This window comes from Dicentrarchus labrax, unplaced genomic scaffold (assembly GCF_905237075.1).
Source record: "Dicentrarchus labrax unplaced genomic scaffold, dlabrax2021, whole genome shotgun sequence".
In the NCBI taxonomy this organism is placed as follows: domain Eukaryota; kingdom Metazoa; phylum Chordata; class Actinopteri; family Moronidae; genus Dicentrarchus; species Dicentrarchus labrax.
Genome location: NW_026136724.1, coordinates 17,190,686 through 17,216,572, shown reverse-complemented (window position 1 = coordinate 17,216,572; position 25,887 = coordinate 17,190,686). Strand labels below are relative to the sequence as shown.

The following is a 25,887-nucleotide window of genomic DNA, read 5'->3' as shown; positions in this document are numbered from 1 at the left end:
GGGTCAGCTGGATTATGGGTATTTACCAGCAGCATGGATGATGGCAGTGACGAAAGAGATGCACGCAGCGCCATCTGAGAGGACGCAGAGCTGTCGCTGCCCATGTGGTGTGACAGGATTGGACAAGCTGTTGTTATGAGTCCAGAACAAGTGACTCAGCTTCCACAAGAGACCGAGACACTTTGTGTTTTTAACATACCCAATTATGTACATAAATATCCTCAAACAGGCCCTTATCACTTTAAGCAGAAGTATTTGCATTCTTAACAGGGGATGGGTTATTTATTTCACCCGGGGGACCCTGAAAATTTAATGCTGCTGCTTGTAAACAAAGATTTGTGATGGAAAGGAGCTTCAAGCAAGTCAATGATTTCTTCTTGTTCTGCATGATAAAAGACATGCCATTGGCCAAAAAACTATTCCTTATTAATGTCTTGGGGATTATGCGGGGCTTGTACGCAGACCCTCAAAATTAAAGTTTAAAACTTTCCTTTTTCTTATTGGCTCAGCATCTTTTCAAACTGTGCCACATATTTTACATTTATTTTATTTGAAATACCCTTTTGGCTGGGTTTACAGTGCTGTTTGTGCTAACACCAGTTTATGTGTTGTGTAACAGATTTCGATTGTGGCTCAAAAGCTCCTCCTGCATCAACTACATCCAGTTCATAGTTCGCATTCCTTGAAGGGATTGTAAGGACTTCAGTTGGAGGATCCTCTCCCTTTACGCGGCCCCAGATGACGTCGCTCAGTTGAACAGGAGAAGCGGGTGTCCCTCACCCGCAGAGAAACACCGGAAGAAGGAGAAAACGCGTGAAAGTGTACCTTTTGAAAATAACTACAGCAGCAATGCACTTCCACATAAAACACATTCTGCGCCTGAACCAGTGCGCCCCTCTGCAGCGCAAGAGGACCCTCGGGAGGAAACTGTGGACTGTTTCAGCTGCACAACAACAACAACAACAACAACGTGGCTTAAGAGCATCAGGATCGCATGCGTCTGCAGACATCAGGAACTATTTCCCCCTGCAGTTCTGCAGAAACTATGCATCCGACACGGCGTACAGCCGAGCCTTCGCCACAGCGAGGGACAACCCCGAGTCATTCTGGGGTGAGGTGGGACATGACATACACTGGTTTGAACCGTGGAGTAAAACTTTGCACGTTGAGGATCCAGTGTTTCCAAACTGGTAGGTTTCATTGTTACAAGCGACACACACAGCAACAAACATTGTTTAGTGCAACACTTCCGGCCACGTAAAGGACGTTTTTGAAAAGTGATCTATAAATAAAGTTTGTTATTATTCACATTATTCTTATTCTTATCATTATTATTATTATTATTATTATTATTATTAATATTATGAATTTGTACACACACAGATTAACAGTATAAATAAAGTAAAAAAAAAAAAGACATAGACTTATATGTACAGTTATACATATCTATAAACCTTTTTTAGTTAAATTATAAGTGGAAGTGACATTTTTCGTTTGTTTTGTTGGGGGAAAGAAAAAAGTGAACATGTTAATTAAATAATTATTAGATATATAAAACACAGAATGAGATTAAGGTGGCACAAGTGAGCCTAATGTCACTTCCGGGCGCCATCTTTGTTTGGCTTTGAGAGTTAATGTTAAAAGTTTGGCCAAAGCCTTTTTTTTTTTTTTTTTTAACAGGGATGAAATTAAGATTTTTATTTTTCTATCCGGCTGGAGTAGTCTTAATCAGTATTTAAAACGTCTTCAAACGCAGTAAGTGAAGCGACTGTCAGGTGAGAGAGCACAAACTATAAATCTCATTCATTCATATCATACACAATTAAATCACAATGTCTGCTAGACAGTTCAGTTTTTAGCTGAGAAACTGGACACATTTGCCTGATGTTCTCTGGAAAGCAAACACTAAAAGACACGGCAGCCCACACACACACACACACACACACACACACACACACACACACACACATGCCTGCACTGAAAATGAAATGAAAATGTGTTTTTGTTTGCATGTTTGGTGGGTGGTTTTTGCTATCATCTAGCATGGTAGCAAAAGCCAGAGCTGCCTGGATCTGGAACTGTTATGTTAAAATGAAGGACACAGCCACCGTGTCTCCCTGGTTTCCAAAACAGCAGTTCCCAGACACCATCTGCTCAACCTGCTTGCTGCTCTTCATCCTTATGCACAGCACCAGAATGAGTTGAGAGAGAAACTGTCGCTTTATCAAAGTACGTTGATTTGCGGCGTGCTGCTGGCAAAGGCAATCGCATATGTTTTTCCTGGAGTTGATTTCAGCAAGTTGTGTTCTATTTTTAGGCAAAAGGAAATAATCTTACCAGCCAAAAATAAACATTCAGGGCTGTGACTTTAGAAATGCTGATTGAGGCTGTAGCATAGATATGATTAGAAACCTAAAACATATATGTTTGTCATGTTTGATGTTTGAACATTGTTGACTACGGTATGTCTGTCTCTGGCAGGTTTGTTGGAGGGAAGTTGAACATGTGCTACAATGCTGTGGATCGTCATGTAGAGAGCGGCCGTGGGGAGCAGCCTGCCATCATTTACGAAAGCCCAGTAACCGGAACCAAACAGATAATCACTTTCAGGGAACTTCAGGACCAGGTAAATTATATTGTTAAAGGCAGGAGTCACAGAACTGAACTGCATAAAGAGTTGAATTAGCCACTTTGTTGCCTGATCTTGATTGTCAAGGTTTGTGGTAAAATAAATTGGATTGTAATGGATTGTGAGGTATGCACCCAACTACTGAAACTAGAATTCGTTAGGGTTACCATGTCAGTGAGTACTTTTTCCATCATCGGTTTTCCTGCCATGGCTTCTGGATTGAGCCGATATTAGCATGGAGGACAGCAAAACACAATCATGGAAAGAAAGAGAAATAATTAACTTGATTGACATTTGGGCAGATGCTTCTGTTCAATCAAGACTCAGTTGAATGCACTGTAATCAAAATGTGGTTAGAAGTATAGCTTCAGGTTTTTACTGCCCCCCCCATAGTACTTAATTTAATTTGATTTACTAATAGAAATTGAGTTCTGTCATTTTTCAGATTATGTCATTTTCATATTAATAACAAGAAAAATAAAATGTATAGGAATATCCCAAATGCACAGTGAGTCTTTCCCTGGTTTATGTTGGTATGTTAGTTATAGTAGTCAGGAACAATTATCTAAACTGGATTTATGCAGACATTTGAAAGAGTGCAGTGTAAACTTGGCCAAAATGCATGTTACTATCCAGTACTCTGCATTGTCTCCCCTGTGTCTTGTTCCAGGTGTCCAGGTTAGCAGGAGTCTTGGTGAAGCATGGGGTACGGAAAGGAGATCTGGTAGTCATCTACATGCCCATGGTGCCGCAGGCCATGTTCACCATGTTGGCCTGTGCACGGATTGGTGCCCCACACAGCCTCATCTTCGGCGGCTTTGCTTCCAAAGAGCTTTCTGTCCGCATCAATCATGCCAAGGTTAGAAAATCCTGTAAACACTTTTTGGTTGAGATAGGTCTCTCCTTGAGCCCTGACAACAGGACGAGATGATCTGTATTAATTCAGTGTCACTCTTTACTTCCCTGAGCAGTCTTTAAAAACTAACGACATGCTCATGTGATGAATTCTTGCTCTTTTTATGTACTTAAATGAAGCAGACTAATAATATGGCTGCAACTAATAATTCCCCAATTCCAATTTTCATGTTGCATTCATCCTGCAAAATATCTGAAACACTGAAAGCCAGAGGTGCCCGAGGCTTCTTTGTTTCGTTAAGCTCAAAATGAATCATTCACAGTGGAAAGCACTTGGCTTGCGTTTTCTTTTCACAAGAATGATGTCAATGCCATCTGCACTGAGATTTTTCAACAGGGCAACTGAAGAATTAATGGACCAACCTGACATTTTGACAGGGAATTTTTTTGAAGATAATAATGTCTGTTGAGTGTTGTGTTTATGTGAATAGAAAATCTGAAGAAATACAGTATTATTAAGATTTGCCATCAGCTACTTTATCAAGTGTTTAAACTCTTTTTGTTGAGGTGCCTCAGGGGCCAGTTAATGTGAAGATATATTGTTGACTCAGTTGTTTTCAGATGAATAGTTAATAGGTTCTGCATGTAGTATGAACAAGGACACAGTTTTCATGGAAATTGATCCCCCTTTTATAATTCAGCACTAAAGTAGAGAAGAGGCAAATGAATGATCCTGAAGATTGCTGTAGACATTGCAATACCGTCTGAGCTAACCACGACTGAGAGTGTCCCATTGAGGGGCCGTCTCCTTCAAAGTTGTGGCGTTTGTGCATCTACTACTAGATGCTACTACTACAACCACCACCTCAGTAGAAACAGCTCAGGTGTGTTAGCTGGCTTGTTACTATGGAATCATTACCACATGCATGTTAATTATGTTGACTGAATTTGACTCTACACTGGAGTGCTGCCACAGGCAACAGACTCATACCACTAATACCCTCTTAAAAATGCAGAAAACAAGTATTCAAGTCAAGTACGACGAGAGCACCAGCTTCTGTTTCTAATACAGCTGTAGATGCTGTAAGTTCTTCAACGCAATCAAATTCTCACCTGATCTCTCTGTTTCATAGCCCAAGTTGATGGTTACAGCCTCATTTGGCATCGAGCCAGGCAGAAGAGTAGAGTACATCCCTCTGGTGGAGAAGGCCTTGGAGCTGAGCTCTCACAGGCCCTCTAAAGTCCTCATCTACAACAGGCCTAACATGGTAAGAAGAAGAAAGCATCATAAAGCTTAATTTTACAACATGGTGTTTCTAAACATGCTGGTATCTGACATATGGCAGCCATATGTAAAGCTCATTAGTTTAGTCACGGTATAGGAAAAAACAGGCTGTTTTTAACCTGTAAGAAAGCATTTAATAGTTTTAAAGCGGTAGATTTAATTGCCTAGAATTGGCCAAATGTGTGTGAACGGTAAGACAGTACTACAAATCCTGCCACAGAATCAAAAGATGAAATGATGCATAACTGGATCAAGTAGATGAGAGAGTGAAAAAAAATTTGTGTATTAGGTTTGCAGCTGAGGGATGGAGGTTGCCGCCCGACATAAGCAGCCTGGCACCGATCCAGGTTAGAAGCAGGCTGAGCTGTGTCAAATGATTATACAGCACACAAATATTCATTCATATGGTGACAGCAAGCAGAAATTTGCCTCACCTTCACACAGGCATAAAATGAAAGCAGTGAATTTTGGGTCTAGGAAACAGAAATTCATCTTAAAATTGATTTCTGTGTTGTCATCTTAATCTTTTTTTTTCTTTCCTCCGTGTCTCAGTTCAAATTTGTTATCAGTTACGCCATGTACCTCTGTCTGACTCTGTGGTCTTCTTAAATTGATATTACACAATTCATTTTATCTGATTTGGATACTCTAGTTTTATCCATCAGTGAATGATCTGGTAAATCATTGTAAGGGTGTTGCATCTTCTTTATGGAAGACATGCACGTTGGACATGAGGTCGTTATCAGTGAAATAGTTTTCACAGGAAATTCACTGGAAATCCTTTCCCCTTAAAATGATGTGACAGAGCACTTTGAAGGTGATTGCAGCTCCATTATAAATTACAGAATTCAGTAGGCGAGAGGTTTTGGTTTTGTGAATACTGCTTCCAACATGAAAGCCTTTTTAAATCACCAAAGTTTGACTCTGGCTTGACTTTAAGTAAAGTGAGTAAAAACGATGCATTTCAGAAAGCTGGACGTTTTGTGGGCTGTCTTTCCTCTGCCTCAAGATTCTGTGTGATATTATACATTCTCTCTGACTACCAAAGAAAGAAATGACCAGGACTTTTCTTTAGCCTACTGGGATTATTTAAATCTTAATGAAATGAAAGTATCAAAGAGATTCAGAAAAGTTGGAAGTGAGATAAATGTCAGAGATGTAAGGGACATTAATCTATGACCTGAAATTACCTCTTTGGGCAACTAAAAGAAATCTAACATAGTTCAATCAATGGCATTGATCAGTGACTGACCATTAACAGCACAATATATATTATGGCCCTTTGGAGCTATACAGGAGTCACAGTCCTAACCACTTTTAACAGGTTCCTTTTTTAGCAGTTTCATCAGAATGACATTTTTCCCCGTTTTAGGATAAAGTATCAACGAGTCCGGAGCTGAGTCTGGACTGGGAGGAAGAGATGGCCACAGCTCAGCCGCACGACTGTGTTTCTGTTCCCTCCAACCACCCTCTCTATGTCCTCTATACATCTGGGACCACAGGAACACCAAAGGTACTGACATTACAGGATTGTGATCAGCAGCAGGGGAAAGTAGAAATCAATACCTCATTCCTAGAGTTATAGATCAGTCATGTAAACATACATACTCATGTAGACGAGTTATAGGATTTACTGTTGGCCCTGTTTGTCTAAGTGCTGTCAGTTCTCTATAGAACTTCTGTGTGACTCATCTGCTCTTTGACTCTGCAAAACAATCCAGACCCAATCTAAACACCATCACCATGACATAAATAGGACAGAGCATTTCCACAGCACGAGTTGGGGTTCATGCAGGAGGAATTGCCTGCAGGCAGTTTCAAGTGGAAAAGTCCTGGCTCCTTTCAAATAGCATCATTTTGTCTTTGACCAACAGATGATATAAAATATCCACCTGCTGGCTAGTTCTTGAGCTTAATAGTGCTGTTATTGCCAGCTTTTTTCTCTGTGAGTTACTGCGACTTTCTCAGTTATTGCTGTAGGGAGACCATAACTTTGAGACTCTGTAATTGTGGACACGAGGACTTGAGGACACACTATTCAAAAATATTTATACAGCACCATTAACTAATAGAATTAGTAAAATTGTAATCGGTTGGAGAAGCGGACATTTGAAAACAAAATACCAGCCCTTTCAGTACAGCAGGGCAGAGACACTGTGTTTAGATTGACATTAAACCCCTGCCTCTTTGTCTAGTGCAATACCTGTCACCAGTCTGATGTTTTTCTTATCTTGTCCCCAGGGTGTTGTGCGAGACACTGCAGGCTATGCTGTGATGCTGAAATGGACCATGTCAAATATTTATGGACTCAGTCCTGGAGATGTAAGGCAATAAAGCACCCTCTTCCCAGTTTGAGCCCTGCTTGAGAACAAAGCGCTTGCAGCTAGATTGCTCTGTACCATAAAGAAGATTTGATCACTGTGTAATATTTATGGTAACTGAACAGTCATAAGTTTTGGAAGTAGTATGTTTTACTTGTTTTTTTTCTCCATATACATTCATCATTTGATGTGCTTTTATAGTGCTGTGGGTGTTTATATTCTTAGCATTTGAAGCTGCAAAGGTAATTGAAAGACAGTGATAGAATTCTCTCTGATTATTAAGTAACATTCAATGACTGTGTGGTTTGACTTAATAATACCAGAATATCTTACACAGGCACTCCGTACATATTTAATCTTTTTTGTCCTGTTGCAGGTTTGGTGGGCTGCATCAGACCTGGGCTGGGTGGTTGGCCATTCATATATCTGCTATGGTCCTCTGCTCCATGGCAACAGCACAATTCTCTATGAGGTATGTCCATAGTATCTGAAACTAACTACAGCAGTCTTGCAAACAACAAGAAATACCAAGTACTGTGCAATAAAATCAGAGTTGTACAACTTACAAAGCTGTACAAGTCAGGTTTTAATGCCAGTTTGGTATCTGCCTTTGTTGGCTCTGCAGGTGGAATACATCTATATTTGGTTAATGACTGTGGTTTATGTGGACTGGGTTCAAGATGTAGTGAACTGTTGCCATGTTTGATTCTGGCTGCTGCAGTTCACTGTCAGGTGACAGACTGCAGCTCTTTCTATTGCTGTCTTTCACTCCTTTTGTCCTTTATGACATTAATTCATGTACAGAACAATATGTTAATCAGGCAGCACAATAGTACCAGTTGAAATCGGGGAAACTGCAAACAATATTCATCATATAGCAAATACAATAAATTCAACTGTATTATTTTATTATTCCATTTAGATTTTGTAAAGCATTCTTTCATTTGAAAAAATGATACGGGAGGTTACAATGGAATGGACTGGAACAAACATATACAGTATATTTCAGAAATATACTTCATCCAACAATATCAGTTTAAACCTTAAGGAACACAACACTGACATGCAGCACACCTAACTTCTCATAAAAATTAATGGTAGGGGAAAAAAAGAAGCTTTAAATATTTTATACATGAATGTGTGTTTTGAACATCTGTTTGATATTGATGCATCTGATTATTTTAGGTAATTTGGCTTTGCTTTGAGAGTCCACTACCCACTGGCTAGTGAAGTACACTACACAGACAGACTGCTTATTGAGTGGAAAGTTACTGCCATAAAATCTGTAGACCAGGGCTAAGAGGTTTATGTGCCTGTCTGTTGATCTACCTGTGTGCATCTTACAGTGTTTTTTTATGTTGAGGGCTACTCCTTACATTAGTACTCAGATTTATTTTTTCTTCTACTGGCTTTTATGCCTTTAATGGATAGTGACAGCCAAAGGTAGACAGGACTGTGGGGAGAGAGGATCGGCCCACAGACTCGAATTTAACCCAAGCCGCTAAGGTAAGGGCTCAGCCTTAGTACATTGGATGCACACGCTCCTAGATGAGCTACTGGGGCGCTCTCAGCCGTAGGAAGCAGCACTGCTGGGCAATGAATTAATCTGCCATCCTTGAATCAATGTTTGTCTCCATCCACACTGGTTGTCTCACGTGGCTCCTGTTCGAGCAGCCCGTCTAACTTCAGGCATGACGCTGCCAACCTTTTGTCTTTCCTTAGATCAATAATACACAGAGACAAATATTTATCCAGAGCAAAAATGACAGCCAGAACTCACTCCTGCTGTTTACCATTCTCGTTCATCTGCAGTTGTCTTCTCACTGTAGGGACAGGCTACTTGAATACCAGAAACACTACAGAAATTGCTGTTGCCGGCAGGCATCTTTTGTCTATATCTTTTCTTCTAGACAAACAATACTCCTATAGTGCAACTGTGTTTTCTAATCCATGGATTTCTAGGCCCATCTGTCTGGAAGGCAGCCTTCAAGTGTGCCTCTACATTTTAAACAGCTGCTCGATGAATATTCATGCTTTGTAGTTCACACTTGAAGTGAATTTGCACTGTGGAACAACAAAATATTGCTGTAATGTTTTTTTAGCTCCTGCAATAATCTATGTATGTGCTATTTGCTCTGTATGCAGTCCATCATATGATTTATATGCATGCATCTATGTTAGAGTTTGTGAACTAACCAGCTGTTACGATACTGTCTGTCTGTTTACAGGGTAAGCCTGTGGGGACTCCAGACCCTGGGGCGTTCTTCCGTGTCCTGTCTGAAAATGGAGCCTCTTCCATGTTTACAGCACCCACCGCTATCCGAGCCATTCGCCAGCAGGATCCCTATGCTGCAATTGGGAAAAGATACCCCCTGTCCAGGTAGACTGCAACACTTTCCCCAAAACCAAGACTAAACAAACCAGTCCCTCCAGGATTTTGCAGGTTTTATGGATTGTTGCAGCCTAAAATACCTGCTTTCACAGCAGCTTTTCTAAAAAGTTGCTATGTTTTTACAATAAAATTGCGGGGGAAAGTGAAAATTCATGGGGATTGGTTGAATTTGTGTTAATTGTTGCCATAGCAACTTCCTGGAGGGACTGAACTGTTGACAGTGCAGTATTGCTAATTAATGAAGCACTTAGTAAAAAAATGCCTTTAATCTTGTACCATGGAGATTAGTCACTAAAATGTTGAGTAATAGATTATTAAATTGACACAAAATTAATTGGCAAGAAGTTTGATAATTGTTAATAATTGATCAATCTGTGTGGTTCCAGCATCTCAAAGGGGCAATATTTTCTGCTTTTATGTGATTGTAATTTGCAAAACAAAGCAAAGCTACTTTGGAGATGTTCCCACGACCATTGTTCACTATTTTCCGACATTTTATAGACAAAATGATTGATGTTAGAATAATAGTTGGTTTCAGCCCTAATGCTGATTGAAAATCTAAAATGAAAGAAAAGCCCACACACAAGTCTTTCAGGCTGTTCTTAAACTAAGATGGATAACAAGTAAAAGCACAAATATGTGTATGATTTGAAAATGTTTTAAAAAGATTATTTTTTATCAAACCATTAGACTGTAACCCATGCTTCTATCATGACAATTGACTTATACAAGGACTGAAACACAGGGCTAACCTTTCATTGTCCAGTGCTTCTGAGGAACTTAAAGTGATAACTGTGAATACAGCGGGTATAGGCCTTAACCCTCAACTGCAGGTTGTTTGTTGAGCTTTGAAACTCCAGGAGTGATATGTTAAAGCATCTCATGGCTGGCAGTGTTCTGCGCAGCCTGTCCAGCCTCTCATTAGGCTCCGGCCATCTGTTGATGCAGAGCCCTTTTCCACCTTCATTGCTCACAGTCTGTACCCTCAGCTCGACCCGCTTGGGTGTTAATCAGGATGGATAACAAACGGCAGGTCGCTGCAGCCCACCTGTATTAAATCATACCACATGAGCTTGTTTCCCAACTGCCATCTCGCTGTTCAGGTAAAGGTCGTCTGTAGCTGAGAGTTAAAAAACAAACATTTTTCATGGTATTAGTTTGGCCCAGAGTCAAATACTTGCTGAGATTATCACAATTGTTAATTCTTTGGTGCAGTGCAGAGCAACTTGAACCTTAGGGGGTTGTGGTGTCAATTCACCACTTTCATTCTATTCAGCAGTCTGAAAATGCCTCTAAGCACACAATCATAAAGCAATTCTGAGTGTGGGTGACCTATGGCCCCGGTGAATCATTCAGTAACTCTGGCATTGTGTGCTGAATTTGACGATCTTCAGTTGTTCGCTGTGCTGAATGCATAGCACCTTTTTAAACGCTGTACTTGCAGACGGAGATTATTTTCTACAATATTTATGCCTCAAATATTGGTGGCATTTATCCTCTCAGTTTTGACGCTGTTGCAATCAGTCATTTAGGCGACATGCTGCTTCTGTGTACATTTTCTTGTTTTTAATGCATTTTTTCCCCTTGGAGGCGGCAGGTTGGTGAAAGATTACTGCATTTCCCTCCGGCACTGAACAAAACATGTCACCTTGACACAGGGCAGCAATACAAAGAAAGAAATAAAACATGGTTTCATTTTAGCGCTGGTCAAGTCACTGTCTGGTTGAGCCTTTCACTCTCTTGTGATATGTACATTGAATTTTACAGTTACGCAAAGATGCCAATAAAAAGCTATTTTTTATTCTCATGGAATTTAAAAGGTTTTCATGTATTGAGTGTAGAGGAGCAGTTCTTGTCTCTGTCTTGAATGTTTAATTTACTACATGAATCAGAGAAAAGCATTATATTAATCCAGTTGTTGAGAGGTCTTACTTGAACTTGGTTTCTTGGTCATGGTAACTCCTTCTTGTAATGACTATGTAGGTTGGATTCAATTCAGCGGGCCAGACTGACTTGGCTTTATGGTTTAGATGCACATGAAACATTTATTGAACCATAGGGTTTCTGATATTTTATATTGCCTAAAAGATCCATGGATTTTTTTCACTTCCTATAACACATGAGAAGACATGTCAATATTAATAGTGCTAGTTTAATTAAAAGTGTGTTGATGGAAGTGGTAACACCTTTCAGAAAACTCTGTTAGCTTTATTATCAAATGCATAATTTCATGCTAGAGAGGCCTCAAATGATAATTTGATACAGCTCAAATAGCCTGTCTGCAGTTTATTGACACTGTGAGACATTTACTCCCTCTATTGCTCGCTCAACTGTAATAGCTCTGGACCCTTATCAATGTGCTTGAGCCATATTACTTGTCAGCATGGATATGAAAACTACTTTGAGAGTCTGGCTGCAGGGCTGTCTAACGCTGTGATGGCAACAGTGCTCTGTAAAAATGTAGCATGAGAAAAGGGCCAGATACTCTGTCAGTAGTGTTTTAAAGGTGGGAGGACTAGCTCAATGCTGAGAGCCTTACTCACAAACGAGTGACAAAGTGCACAACTCCAGTCCATTGTGGTTTATGATGCACAGTAAAAGCTAGTGATGTTTGTACCTTGTTTGCATATGCCAGGGCATTCTCCAGTCAGCTTGTCGCATGTTGTGGATGCATTTCCATATTGTGCAGTTACATATTTGAACACCAACACACAGAACAAGTTATACACACAGACATTCTGGGGTCCTGGACTAGTTTTGGAGCTTAAATGTCCATCTGTGTGAAAAATATAGCTGCCAACAACTTGAGCTATACTCTCCTTTGCTTAAATAACTGCCTCTTATTTATTCTCCCTTCAGCTTAGTCACATTGAGCTCACGGAATCAGATTTAAGCATATTAGCTATTTGTACACTTCAAGTGGATAACCCTAACCGACAGTATGTTTTTTGCTCTATTTGCCTACTCCAAGGTCATACTGTAGAGATTAGTGTGGCATTATCTTTACAAACTAGCATAGAAATAGTTGGTGTCCCAACATGTTGTTGTCCCTAATTAGGCAGTGTTTCAGTTGAGAGAGAATATTTTCTTTTACTGTAACATCTTTTCTTAGTTCATGTAGATAGATAGATAGATAGATAGATAGATAGATAGATAGATAGATAGATAGATAGGTACTTTATTTATCCCGAGGGAAATTTAAGCATCCAGTAGCAGCATACACTAGATACATACATACATACATTAGACATATATTAAACATACATTGAAATTAACATTAAACATAAAATTCAGAGTACATTTGAAATCATTGTACCTTACAATCACCAATAACCTAGCGTGTATACCAGGATAAACTCAACAAGTGTGGAAGAATTAAGTATTTGTTTGTTTTTTGTTCATTTTTAAACAGATGTTACTTAGCTTATAGGTAATTGTTTTCCTACATTCAGTTGCTGGACACAAAATGTTAAGTGGTGAAGTAATATGGAAGATGGAAGGAGGCGTTTTCATTTGAACAAGGGTGTGAACAACAAACAAGCTGCTGAGGCATGAAAAAATAAAAATCTTGTATCTTTATGCCATGTAATGTGGTGTAATGTTAAATAACTTGCACACCACCGTCATTAAGGTTTATATATTGTCCTTTTTTGTTTTTCATTTTTAAAGAAAGACTTGTGAAGGGCCGCATTTCATGAGATCTTTTCTTCCTAAAAACAGAACGTAGATGTTTACTTTGGCTGTTACTGACTCAGTGCAGAGTCCTTGAGTTTGGTCTTCGGCCAAACCATCGCCCTCCCACCACCAGTTCTGAGGTCACAGTGACTATGTAAATCCTCTAAACTTATTTCCATTGAACTCCTTAGAAAACTTGAAAACCCACAGAGAATTTGAATTGTCCTTGGATTGCTAGAAGCATGGTAGTGGGAGTGTAATGCTGTTTAGCTAGAACATAAGGTTACTGCCAGGTCAGTGAGTCAGTCATTCATTTAGCACAGTTCCTGCGGGGCAGACTCTGACAGACAGTACATTGTTAATTCAGAGGCTCCAATAATGTCCTTGTTGATCAAGAACTTGAATGAACGACAACAATACAAGGTTGGATGCCTATAAAATAACGCCTGATACATAATGTTTCATTACCATAGCAATGTTGCCTCCATTATAATAATATAGAACTTGTTACAAAATGTTAATTCTAACCAAAGAACACAAAAGTAAAAACAAAGAAGGAAATTAGATCAGATTTAAAGCAGCTGATGTTGATATTTCCCTTATTATTGGAGGGGAATAGTGTTCTTTGAAACTGAACTGGCTGAAGACTCTCTGGTATCCTTCAACATCTGGGTGGTGATAAACAAAAGCTGAATATTTTGGATGTTATTCTGCTTACTGACAGGGATTCACAATTTATTTGGGTGATGCATCCCATGTTCTGCAATCACAGTGTTTTGAAATACCACAGAAACCAGACTACATAATATTCCTGAGACCAAAGGACAATCAGGTTAGGGAGCAGTGCTTGAAAAAGAGAATGAAATATTACCCTGGGAGAGAGCAGGAGAAGAAAAGATATGATTCAGTCGGGGAGAGAGTGACATGATGAAAATGTTTTCGCCTGTTACAGACGATAGAATATGACTTCAAGTTTGATTGGAGTTGGAAGGTCATTTTGCCATCGCAGAGGGTTGAGACCGGTGAGTGATGACCAGCAGTCATTTGTGGGAAAATGTAGTGATCAGCCTAGCATCTATGGCTGCACTATGGCCTGGAGGGGGTTAGAGATCTCTTCACAGCCTTGTAGCGAGCAGCCAGCAGTGTTCTGAATTAGATATGAGCTGCCATAGGTAGCCATCAGAGGGAGTTTGGGAGAAAATGATGTGGGAGAAATCAGAGAGGCTGAAGACAGAAACTGCAGTGATTTGGGTCACTTGTAGGGCATGGAGGGAGGGATTCATGAAGCCAGGGAGTAGCAATTGTCTCTACTTGGAGCGAACTAAAGCTTGAGGGACTTTGATAGATTCAGATGTCCTTGCAAGAGTTTGTTGTTGCTAGGTACTCCATGATATGGTATCTCATCTACACTGGGGGAAAAAGTGCAGCCTAGTCTTGCCAAGACTGTTTCCTGGAAGACAAACATCCAATTTCAAACCCATTGTAGATGAGTTACATTGCATGAAGATTCAGCAAAAGTGGAATTTAGTGTTTTCTGCCTTGGCATTTAAAGCAAGAGACTAAGTACTGAGCTCTTGAAGACTCCAGTGAAGATGATGCTCAAGACAAACAAGGATTCACTTCTGCTGTCCTAATAAGTGTGACCATAAGGAGGCAAACCATCATGGATGATCCCTTTAGTGAGCAACGGTGTTGAGAACTATCTGCTGGACATGTGGCTTCCATGTGGCAGTGGAAAAGATACCTCAATCACAGCTTGGTGCTGCCTTAAAAGCAAACTGGTTATGATGCAGAAACATTTTCCTTCAGTAGATACAGTATTGCATGAGCTCAAGGTCACATTCAAAATCAAGAGAAGTTGTCAGCTATTGTTTATAGTAGGTCTGACAGTTCACAATTGATATGACCCAGTTTTCATAACCCAAGTGTTTTCAATTAGCAAAACAATTACAGAGGTAAATCAGAGCTCACAAGCTGAACTTGTCTGACGATCTCTCACTTCGTATGAATTATAATTGGCATACTTATAGACAAAGAGATGGCCAAAATTTGTGAAGCGTATGCTCCACTGCACTGCATTGCAATAGAGTATAAAGTAGTACATTTCTAATCACTTGAAAAAAAAGCTGTGCATACACATTTTTACATGAATATCTTCAGAAATTAGGTTTGAACATGTGAACACTCACAGTGGGTAAAAGAACCCCATAAAAAGTATATTTTGCCATTGCTTCAATATGTTATCTTGACCATGCCTGGGAGAGAGAAGATATGTCATGTTCCCTTAAGGTGATTGACAGATGTACTCTGTGTCCTTGCAGGTTGCGGTCGTTATTCCTGGCAGGAGAGCGTTGTGATGTGGAGACGCTGGAGTGGGCAAAGAAGAGCTTTGGGGTCCCTGTCCTGGATCACTGGTGGCAGACTGGTACGAAGGTTTCTACTTTCTAAAGACATAATCTGAGAATGTCACCTTGTTGATGGACTGTATTTAAAGCTACACTGGGGAACATTTTTGTACAAATATAGAGTACACCTGTCTTATCTGATACATTTTTGCTTGCAGCCCAAAGTTGCATATTGGACAGGAAGTAACTAATTGAAATATCACTCAGTAAGTGCTAAATATTAGTGTGTCTGAGCTGTGCAGTGAAAGCTGGACTCGCCAACATGATGTTCTGTTCTCCTGCACCTTTTTTCTCTTTGGTATAACACATCACATAACAGCTAGGTCTGCTTACATACCATATTATTATATCACTTTAGTAGTTTGCGAAGCACTTTCTGCTTTAACTTAAGGGATTAAGTTCTTATGATATAGATACTGAGAAAGCATTTCAAGTACCTCAAGTATTTTATTTGCATGAACCGTGTATGATGTTTTAATTTAACTTGATCTTTAAAACTCCATCTCATCTTAAGCTTATCAGTGTGAGAAGACTATGAATGTGGTCTTTGATGTATTTTATGAGTCCATTGACATTAACTTGGCCTTGAGAAGGGGCAGAACTCGAGGAGATCGCTATTCCCCTGTTGTCAGTATGAAGCACATTTTATCATAATTCCATCTTTGATTAATCCCTCCTATGTTTTGTATTGTAGACTAGGGGATTTGGCCCCTTCTACCGGAGTAATTATGATGTTAAAGACCCCTCAGTTTGAATCTCTAAGATTCTCTGGGAACTTAACATTACACAAAGTAATGTGTCATCATTTGCATTGGTTATCTGAATTGCAATCAAATTACATAGCATAACAGCAGGACAGATGAAACAATGGCTGAGATCACTGGAGATAATTTTCGAGACATTCCTTTGACTTGAAACGCACGTTTTGTTTAAATTGACCAATTTACAGAAATCAAAATGAGAATCATGACTGAAAGACTGTCTGCAACTTCCTGTTAATATGTTGGCTATTGCCAGGAACTTTACAGTAGGGCAAGCCACAAAAGACCTCCTCACCTCATAGACAGCCATAGTCAGGTGAGAAAACTCCCAGAGAGCATTTCTTTAAACGGTCACATTCCAGGGCAGCATTTAAACAAGGGGTGTGATTGGCATTGCCTTTCATTGAGTTCACTAATGTTTACTTGACTTTTCACCCATATGAGATGCTGAGTGACTGGCTGAGATGTGAGGACTAAGTTGTGTACTTAGCAAAGAGATAAAGGAGAGAAAACAATCACTGGTACCTTGTCCATCAGTTCAAGAGCAGAAATAGAAATCGCTTCTCCACTGAAACATGCATTGAGTTTTTCCATTTTTCCTTCCCATTACTGATTCCGATACCTGAACATTTGCACTGACAAAGAAATTCCATAATGTAATTAGTAGTATTATGTTATATTAGTATTATTAGTAATATAATGTATCAAGTGTATAGTTAGAGTCAGAGTAAGCCATGACTTTGCTATCCTGAGAAAAAAAACGGGACTCTACTGGGAAGTAGCATTTTGAGGCTAATGAATTGTAGATATTGGATCGGTGCACAGACACTCGTACTCTCCGATACCCGATACCGCATTTTGGGCAGTATTGAAATAATTTTGCAATTGGTACAGGCACTGGAACAACTCCACATTGAGTCCAGCAACTTGATAAATTGTGTTTATTGTTTTATTTCTAAGTAAAAGTTCTGTCAATTTTCACTTTTACAAGTTTACAATAATTTGTGTTTAATCAGCCATGTTGCAGAAGGCCTTTAAGCCATTAACATAGTCAATATCTCAGTGCCACATTGCACCAATGCACTTTAAAGTAATGTCATGTTCACAGAGGCTGAGTCGTGGTCATCATTTTAAAAGCTTACTATGTCATGCCCCTTAACTCACAGCCCAGTGGTCGTACATTAGTCAAGGAGGAGCGAGTTGCAGTTTCCTAGAAAGTATTTTATCTCCATGTTATTCACCTCACAATCAACCTATTATACAACATGACTGTGTGTGTCTGGATGATGACACATGTAATTGGAATCTTGGGTTCCCAGCTTTCCCCGCATTGTTTCTCAGTGCTCGGTTTCTAATGGTTCTTGAATGGGTAAGACCCCGTTAGCCTCTTGGATGGAGGGCCTTAATTCAGGCAGCGTGGCATCCTGCTACTGTCGTTCCGCCCTTTTGATTGCTGTCCTCCCCAAGTTCCAGTGAACTATGACAAATGTGCCAGCAACAGCGAAAGAGCACAATTGGATGTCTCTTTGTTTTGCAATATCCTGCCTGGGAATATGGAGGATCGATGCTAGACAAGTCAACATCTCTGTGTTAAATATGGAATCGATACAGTTGTTGGGCCGTTGGTAAGCCATCGACCTTGAGTTTGTACAAGCAACACACTCTGATCTGAGTGCAGATTAGCCCACTTGGCTGATTGGGCTGTCCAAGCTCAATGGAAGTGTGAAGAGCTCAATATTCAATGTTTATTGTTTTTAGTAGGCTGGACATCTTCCACTTTGTCTGCAATTACGATTGTAATTCCTAAGTGGTAATCTTGGCAATTTTTGCTTTTATGAGACAGAGAACTGTCTAAATGCACCAATAGTTTCTGTTTTCATGAGGTTAGACTGTCTCATTTGGGGAGGAGGCACAGATTCATTCTGATCTGCGAGTCTACTGATAGACACCCTCTTCTGAGTGGTGACCATCCAGCCCTTGAATTGGGACACAGCTATACTGTGGGTTTGCCCTTAGCAGTGGGCTCATAGAAAGTGAAAATCAATCAATAATGATTCAATCAGTGCAAAAATGGCAGTGAATTCCCTCTGTGTGATATATTCATGCTCAGTTTAAATATCCATACGCTGATATTCAGGCTTTTGGATGAGCATTTACTGTTAATATGAGCCGAGTGGAGGACTTGAAAGGTTTAGAATAGGCAGCAATGCACACAGGCAAACAAGCTTATGACTTTTGCGATTTAGTTGTTTACTCTTGTAGAATACATCCTATGCTCTCTACCTGAACCTCCCTCTTAGATTGTGTCTGAGTGGCAGTGCAGATGGTTGGACTTTACTAACACTTTCACTAGCTTGGATGTGCAGAACAAAGCTGTTGATTCCCATCTTTCTCTCTGTAGCTTCATTGTTTGTGAGATAACATTTCACTCTACTTGAACATAGGGTTGTTTGTTTCACAGTCAAGTTTGAATCTCACTTCCTTTCTCTCTCTCTTACACACACACACACACACACGCACCCAAACAAAATCCTGTCACACTTAGTGGCTATCCTAGCCAGGTGATTTATTGAGTTTGGAGAAAAACCCCTGGCGCCCTCTTGATTTCTGTCTAGATGTGTAAATCCCATTGGATTCTTCACCCCCTACTAAACTCAATAACTGGCAGCTGGCGGCCAGCTCTGAAATCCAAATGTGTTTTCCACCTTTTCACGGTAGAGTGTGTCACTCCTTGTCTCATTTCTTTACTCTTTGTATGTCTGAGAGAGCTTGACTTCAAGTGCGTGAGTGACCAAGATGGTTGTTATACATATTCATAAATCATTAGTTTGTCATTTCTTTCTAAAGTTAGAGAAGAACAACAACAACTTTTCAGAGTTTATTTGTATTCAGCTGTTTGAGCTCACCTTTTTCACATCCACGTTGTTGTAGCAGTTGCACAGTTGCACATTGCTGTGCAGTCAGTTTATATTTTTTAACAAAAACTTCCCAGAAGGATAATTTTTCATACCAACAAGTATTTTCCCAGCCTGTATAGCTTGTGCATGTGTGCCCAGAACTTGTAGTACAAAAATATGGGTGACATATATTGCTCAATTCTTTCAGCACAGGCAGTGCAGATTGTTCTTGTCAGCATAAGTTAATTGTTGGTTTTAGCCTATTTAGGGGAATAGAAACATAAATGAATGCCACCTCCTTTACTTTGCAGTCACACACTGACGTCTTCCAAAAACCTCATACAATGTGATTCTAGAATGCATTGTTTAAACAGTTTGAATGTATCGGTATTTTTATACTGACACACAAGTATCAAATGTCAGTAAAAAATTAAAAGCGGTTTGTGTACAGTGTCATTCTACCTGTACTGAGTTTATGAGTCACCCTGCATGGAGTGTCACGGTGCACTGTTCGACCGTCTCCCTGGAGACAGGACATCGATCATGCAACTTTTAGCAATGTCGCTCCCTTGACAACTCTCCTTCGTCTCCCCCTCCAAAAAGGGAAGCAACTTGCTCAATGGCAAGCAGTTTAGCATTCAAGGCTCGTTTACTCATCACAGACACGAGAGACAGACTCCTCCTAAAGAAACTCATTATAGTCAAAATACCTAAAAAGCAGAGTTTGTTTTCTTCTGGCTTCCAACTCCAACAAACTTGTGACAGTCTTTTTAAGTCCCCCACTCACACATTTGGTTTTGATCTATAAATATTGATAGATCTGTCTCTCTACTTGTATGGGGCTTTGCGCTTTGTAGTCACTAGATAGAAATTGAACAAAATCAATCACCAGTGCAGTTGCTCATAAATCTTTCTAGCTGCATGCTTGTAATCCTGGAATGTAATATTCAGCAGCTGAAAACTGTAATCAATGGTGAGAAAGCGAGCACCATGAGCAATGATGGGAAGAGTATGCGAACAGACTGGCATACAACACTTTTGAAGTATGTAAGAGTTCCGCTAGGATTTCAGGTCACAGGTTAGCAACATACCTGGATTCTCAATCTAATAAATAGAGTATAGAGCTATGTACTGATGTACTGCATTTTATGTTGTTTATCCTCAGGTTTTCAGCCTGTGTTATGGTGAACAATTGTTAAAAGTTGACTGCTTGACTGATGTGACCTTGACTAGGAATAAGAAGAAAAATTTGCGTAACGTTATTCGCAATTGTAATGTCTTTTATTGATGGAAGGAATGGGGAAAAATGGTCATTGGAGATGTAGTATAGTAGCCTACATCAGGGTTGCTTCTCAGCTTTTTACAGCTCTCAGTGGGTGAGCCAGTGTATCTGTTGACCGCTGAAGAACATGCAGTTTATTTTCAATTCACTTTAAGTGGAAGGTCCCTGGCTAAATAATAGATAAAATAAAATATTTGTCACATGATTTGATTTTTGATTAAAATACTCTTGAACCCCTAGCCGAGACGCCTCTCTCTGACAGACTTTTGAAGTGTTTTCTCCAGCTCCTCAGTGTATAACTGCTGTATCATCACTGTAGAATTCTTTATTTATCAAACAGAGTTGTGTGTTTCCCATCTCCTGTTAAAGGATGCATCGTCCAATTCATTATCCTTGACATCGTCTCCCAACGCTGGAAACAGTTCATCAACTCTGCTAGGCGCATACCGCTGAAAAGATTAAAAACTGCTCAGGGTTTGGTTCCCATCATTTTCCCATCCATCCCTGGGGGCATTCCTTACCTCTCAGCCAACTGTGTATCACTGCAGATTGGTAAACAGTTGCATCACACAAAGAGCTAGCGGCGCTCCTAACAGAGCTCTTCTTAGATCTGCACAAGGCCCCGGTTGGAAAAACGAAAGAAAGTCAGCTGGCACAAAACAGCCAGTTTGCCGTGATGGTGCCATGGAGAGAGGCAGCATGACGCACAGCTGAGGGGAGTTCACAGATTGAAGCCTGTCTCAGGTCCTTAGATTTAAAACAATATTGCCAGCAGGCTTTGATTTCAGGGCATTTTCTGGAATACATATACAAATAGTTTTGCATCGCACCAGTTGATATTGTATTTGTCAAACATACATTTTTGTTAGTGATTGCATGCAACTCCAAATTAGTACATTCTTTGTTGGAAATATTTAATTGTGCTAACAAGCTCACGGACAAGAATTTGACTAATTTGACCAATTTAGCTCGTTGATTAGTTTTCACTCTGGAACGCTCGGCTGGTGCAGGCAGGATTAGTTTTCTGATACAGAGTGGAAGTGATTGGTGTGCTTGTTATTCCCATGTGCAGCGGACTCAATCATTTCTCAGCCTCCTGCTGTCATCTGATGTGCTGATTCATCCTGTCCCATTAACCCAGACATTACACCACACTGCTTTTTATTTCTTTCTTTTTCCCTTTCTCCTCCATCTCTACCCTTTACCTTCATTACCATTATATTGTTTTTCTTTATATGCTTCTTTCACATGCACACACACACACATACATTAACACCACTTGGTAACCCCCACCCACCCAAGCCTGACACGTGTGCATAGTCCTTTACCTTTGAGCCACCTGAAGCCACAGGCAGCCCAGCTCACTTCCTCTTATGTGCATATGAGAAAATGTCTGCCATTTTGAAGGCTGATAATAATCTGTGCGCTATTTTAAGAACCAAGTGCCATTGGCAGGGGGTGGAGGGGGGTGAGAATGGAGGTTGCTGATGTCACTGGTGTTGCCTGGCAACAAATGTGTGTTTCCAGTTGGCAGGGTTTGGCTGCCTCACCAGTGAGTGGTGGCGGATGGACTTACAGTAGTGTTTTAGGTGTTTGTGTCTCTCTCTGTTTGTCTTTGTTTCTCTGACTGTGTCTGACAGATAGCAGATGCCTTTGTACATGAAATGGAATTATCTTTAAAAAAGTGAACTCAAAGCACCTGTCTTGTCAGGTAAATCGTAGAATTGACAATTTCTCCCCCTGGCTATTGCCAAATGCAGTGCTGGCACAGGATTGTTTTCCACACATCCTCCTCCTCCGCCTCCTGGAAAAAAGTGAGAGCTTCTGAAGGTCTGTGAATGGCAGTTTTACAGCCTCCTTGAAAACACCATCCTCGCTGAAGAAAAACAGGCTTTTAACAGCCCAGCATTGACTTACTCAGCACATAGACAGCAATACACTGGCTTAAGAAGGAATCTTAACCTGCAACCAAAAAGCTCAGCAGGAATATTTACAGGTATTTTACTTCTATAATATTGATTTAAATGTGAATATACCACCACCTGCAGCATATGTTTACAGTGGTCCACTTATTAATGTATTGGTTGTAACCCCTTCATGCCTGAGAAAGTGTGCCACCTCATATAAAACCAATCTTCTAACCTGACTGCACTGCAGATGGTTTGTTAAACAGAACCATCTGGGAAGCTGTTGTTAAAAAAAAAAATCTTTTCCATGGAGATAAGCCTTCAGTGCCGTTCTGATATAACCGATGCTAGCAGGATCTACGCTAAACTTATTAGCAGCTGCCATTGTTATTTTTGAGCAAACAGTCACTTCTCACACACGTCGTCAAACACACCTTTAACCATACCCATAGCTCATGCTGTAGCTGCCAGTAGTTCCTCTTGAAGCCTGGCAAGATGGGTTCTTCAAGATGATGTTGTGCCTCAACCTAAACTACATTAAGTTTAATTGTTTGCCTTCCTGGAGAAACTTGACACCCCTTCATTTTAAATGTACATTTCAGTCTATTACCTATAGTGCATATTTGCTGTTTTTAAATGTATGAACTAGAATAATAAAAATAGGCCACCCATTTTCTTCCCCTCACCTTATTGGTATTCTTTCCCACCACTTTTCTCCACATATCCCAGTCCCTTAGCTTCTCCTTTTAAAAAAACAAATCAGAATACATTTCATTTCAGTAAAATTGCTCCTGAGTCATGTCACCTTTGTGTTCTGTTGCCCAGCTTTGGGAGATGCATTGGAGCCTTGGCTTTGTGCTTCATGTCATTCAACACCAAGCACCAAAACGATGCTGTCGCTTTCTTGGTCTCATTACATTGCTGCGGAGACAGTAGCCCAGATGCCGCGGATCCTGTAATTACATCTCCGAGAGCCGAGGTGCCACGTTTGTGTTACCTCGTTGTTTACTGGGGGCTGTTGTCATCAGCTCTCCAACCTGGGAATTCGTCTGGCATTCATTCCAAGCCATTGTAGCATTTGTCTGCTGAGGTTTCTAAGGCACAAGACGGGGGTCTTTCATTAGCAAGTTAAGTAGTGAATTTGTATGCATAAACTTAGCTCTGAACAAACGAGCCGAGCTGTCTGAAAAGTGATAAGGGAGGCAATGTTTTTAGCTGATGGAATGAAATTATCCCTTGAAGAGTCCGAATTGTAAATGCGAGAGAGCACATTGTGTGTGTGTGTGCGTGTTTGTGTGTGTGTGTGTGTGTGTGTGTGTGTGTGTGTGTGTGTACGCGCACGCGTTATACGTGATTGCTCATCTTGCTTTCATGCCTTTCTTTGGTGGGCGGCATCACCAACCTTTTGCAGTTGCAACCTACTCTGATTCCCCACGCACTTTACTTTCTCTCTTCTCTCTCTTTACTTTTATTCACTTGTTATTTTTCTTCATTTTAACATTCAGTCCAATCAGAATGGCTTGGCTTACCAACCCTTGGGTTTCCTTTTGTGTTTGGCTCCTCAGCAAACAGTCATTGATGGTCTTAGCCCGAGCTGTTATTAAGTTGTATTGTTTAACACAGACTCCTAGCAGAACTAATCCCACAGGTTTGTAGTAAGATTTGGTCGTCACTCATTCTTGGACCCAAATTCTTAGACAAAAAAAGCAGGGAAATAACACAACACCATGCTCGCCCGTCTTAAAGCTCCTTTTGACTATCGTTTTATATGAGGTAGATGGATTCTTGTTTTGGTCTGAAGAAAGCAAAATTGAAACATGTATTTTAGAAGAAAAACAAAAGAAAAGAACTTTTTGCAGTACCAGCCCAGCAGCTTCCAATCTATTCTCTCTGTGTCTGTTCTCATCCTCTCATCCTCCTACACCACACCGTCTTTTCAAATGACCTTGGGTCGACCATCATGTTTTTTTAGCCTTGGAGTTACCCCAGCAACCACGCATCACCAGGCCAACCATGAGCACTGCTGTGCATATGTGTGATGTACAGAAAGCGAGGCCCATGGCTATTTCTGACACAGATGTTGTTTACGCATCATACGTTAAGTAATGAGTGCTTTCACCCACACATTTAAGTTTGTTTGTGTGTTATACTGGTAGGTAAGATTTAGCTTGAGTGCTCGCCTACCAAGAAGCACAATATCTCTGTGACAAGCTAAAGCCCTCAATGCCATTTCTAACTTTTGCTTGTGCTTTGCATTTGGTCTGTTATTCAAGGTGAACATTAATACAGAAGCCCAATTAGGAAAGGGATTTACAAACCTGCCATCAGGTAGCAGGTGCAAGAAAGCAGCACCATTCACCTGACACTTATTTAAATGTTTCAGTGGAGCAGCAACATTCAAATTCCTTTCACACTTATTTATAAATATTTAGACAGTTACACATTTTCAATTGTATTTTGGCCCGTGGCCCAGCACATTGGAATTGAAAGGTGGTAGGCATAGTAAGGCACACTCATGAATGATGCAATCTTTTTATTTTTATTTCTGTGAATCATCATTTCAGCACATATGGCAAAACACTTGAGTTACAACTGTGCCTCTCTCCCTTCCTTTTTCAGGTTCCATAATGTGTCATAATGTAGTCATGATGTAGTCAATCCCATCCACAGCCTATTGACCCTGTGTTCAGCACCATTTTTTTTTTATGCTTACGTTGGTGTGTAGTAGTGGAAGGGCAGGGTTACATCCTTTGAGGAGAACACAGGTATTTCATCTGTCGTAGAAAGAAGTCGAGTGGTCGAGGAGTTGCAGAGAAAAGAATGAAGGATCAGAGATCCATTCTTGTTTTGTTTTTTCTGAACAGCAGTTGCCCCCCCCAAGCTACTAGTAATGAGCACGGCTGTTCGATAGCACCTTCTCAGCTGAAAAGGCACCACCGTATTGCCCATCGCGCTCTTCCAATGCATCCTCCAACAACCCTTCCCCCCTCCCTCAGCCCATTCATCACACTCAAAATGCCTCTCACTGGCCAAGCTCATCTCCAACAGGTCGAAGGAAGATTGATTTGTTTGTGTATAGAGGCAAAGAGAGCGCTAGGGAGCGAGAAGGAGCAAAAGAAAAGAAAAAGACTGATACCAAGGTGTATGTGTGTGTGTGTAGCAAAGACTCTCAACCAGTCAGTCAGACAAGCAGACAGACAACCACACAGCTTGAATGCGTGTGTGTGATTGACTCAAGCCCACAGACGATGTTTTCACTCCTTTTCACTCCTTTTCACTCCCCTGTAGCGTTCACTCACCTGTCTCAGACTGCGCTGTCTACCTTTCTTACCCGGCATATTTAATCTCCTAAGCACAATGTGACCAGAATAGTAGCAGTGGAAGTATTTTCTCTGTTTCACCTCAAGGAAGTTTTCGTCTTGATCCTTAAATAGACACAGTTTGGACAGGTTTTCATGCTAGATACTGGTGAGTTATT

At 40.4% G+C, this 25,887-nt stretch overlaps 1 protein-coding gene across 1 annotated transcript in view; it reads left to right on the top strand.

Annotated features, from left to right (window-relative positions):
• The first annotated feature begins 651 nt into the window (after positions 1-651).
• Positions 652-25,887, top strand: part of acss3 (acyl-CoA synthetase short chain family member 3) — a 32,889-nt gene continuing 7,653 nt past the window's right edge. The window contains exons 1-9 of the mRNA XM_051392398.1: positions 652-1,190; positions 2,482-2,626; positions 3,300-3,488; positions 4,618-4,752; positions 6,142-6,282; positions 7,011-7,091; positions 7,467-7,562; positions 9,319-9,470; positions 15,479-15,582. Coding sequence (XP_051248358.1) covers positions 850-1,190; positions 2,482-2,626; positions 3,300-3,488; positions 4,618-4,752; positions 6,142-6,282; positions 7,011-7,091; positions 7,467-7,562; positions 9,319-9,470; positions 15,479-15,582 — 1,384 coding nt within the window. The 5' untranslated portion in view covers positions 652-849. The remainder of the gene's footprint in view (positions 1,191-2,481; positions 2,627-3,299; positions 3,489-4,617; positions 4,753-6,141; positions 6,283-7,010; positions 7,092-7,466; positions 7,563-9,318; positions 9,471-15,478; positions 15,583-25,887) is intronic.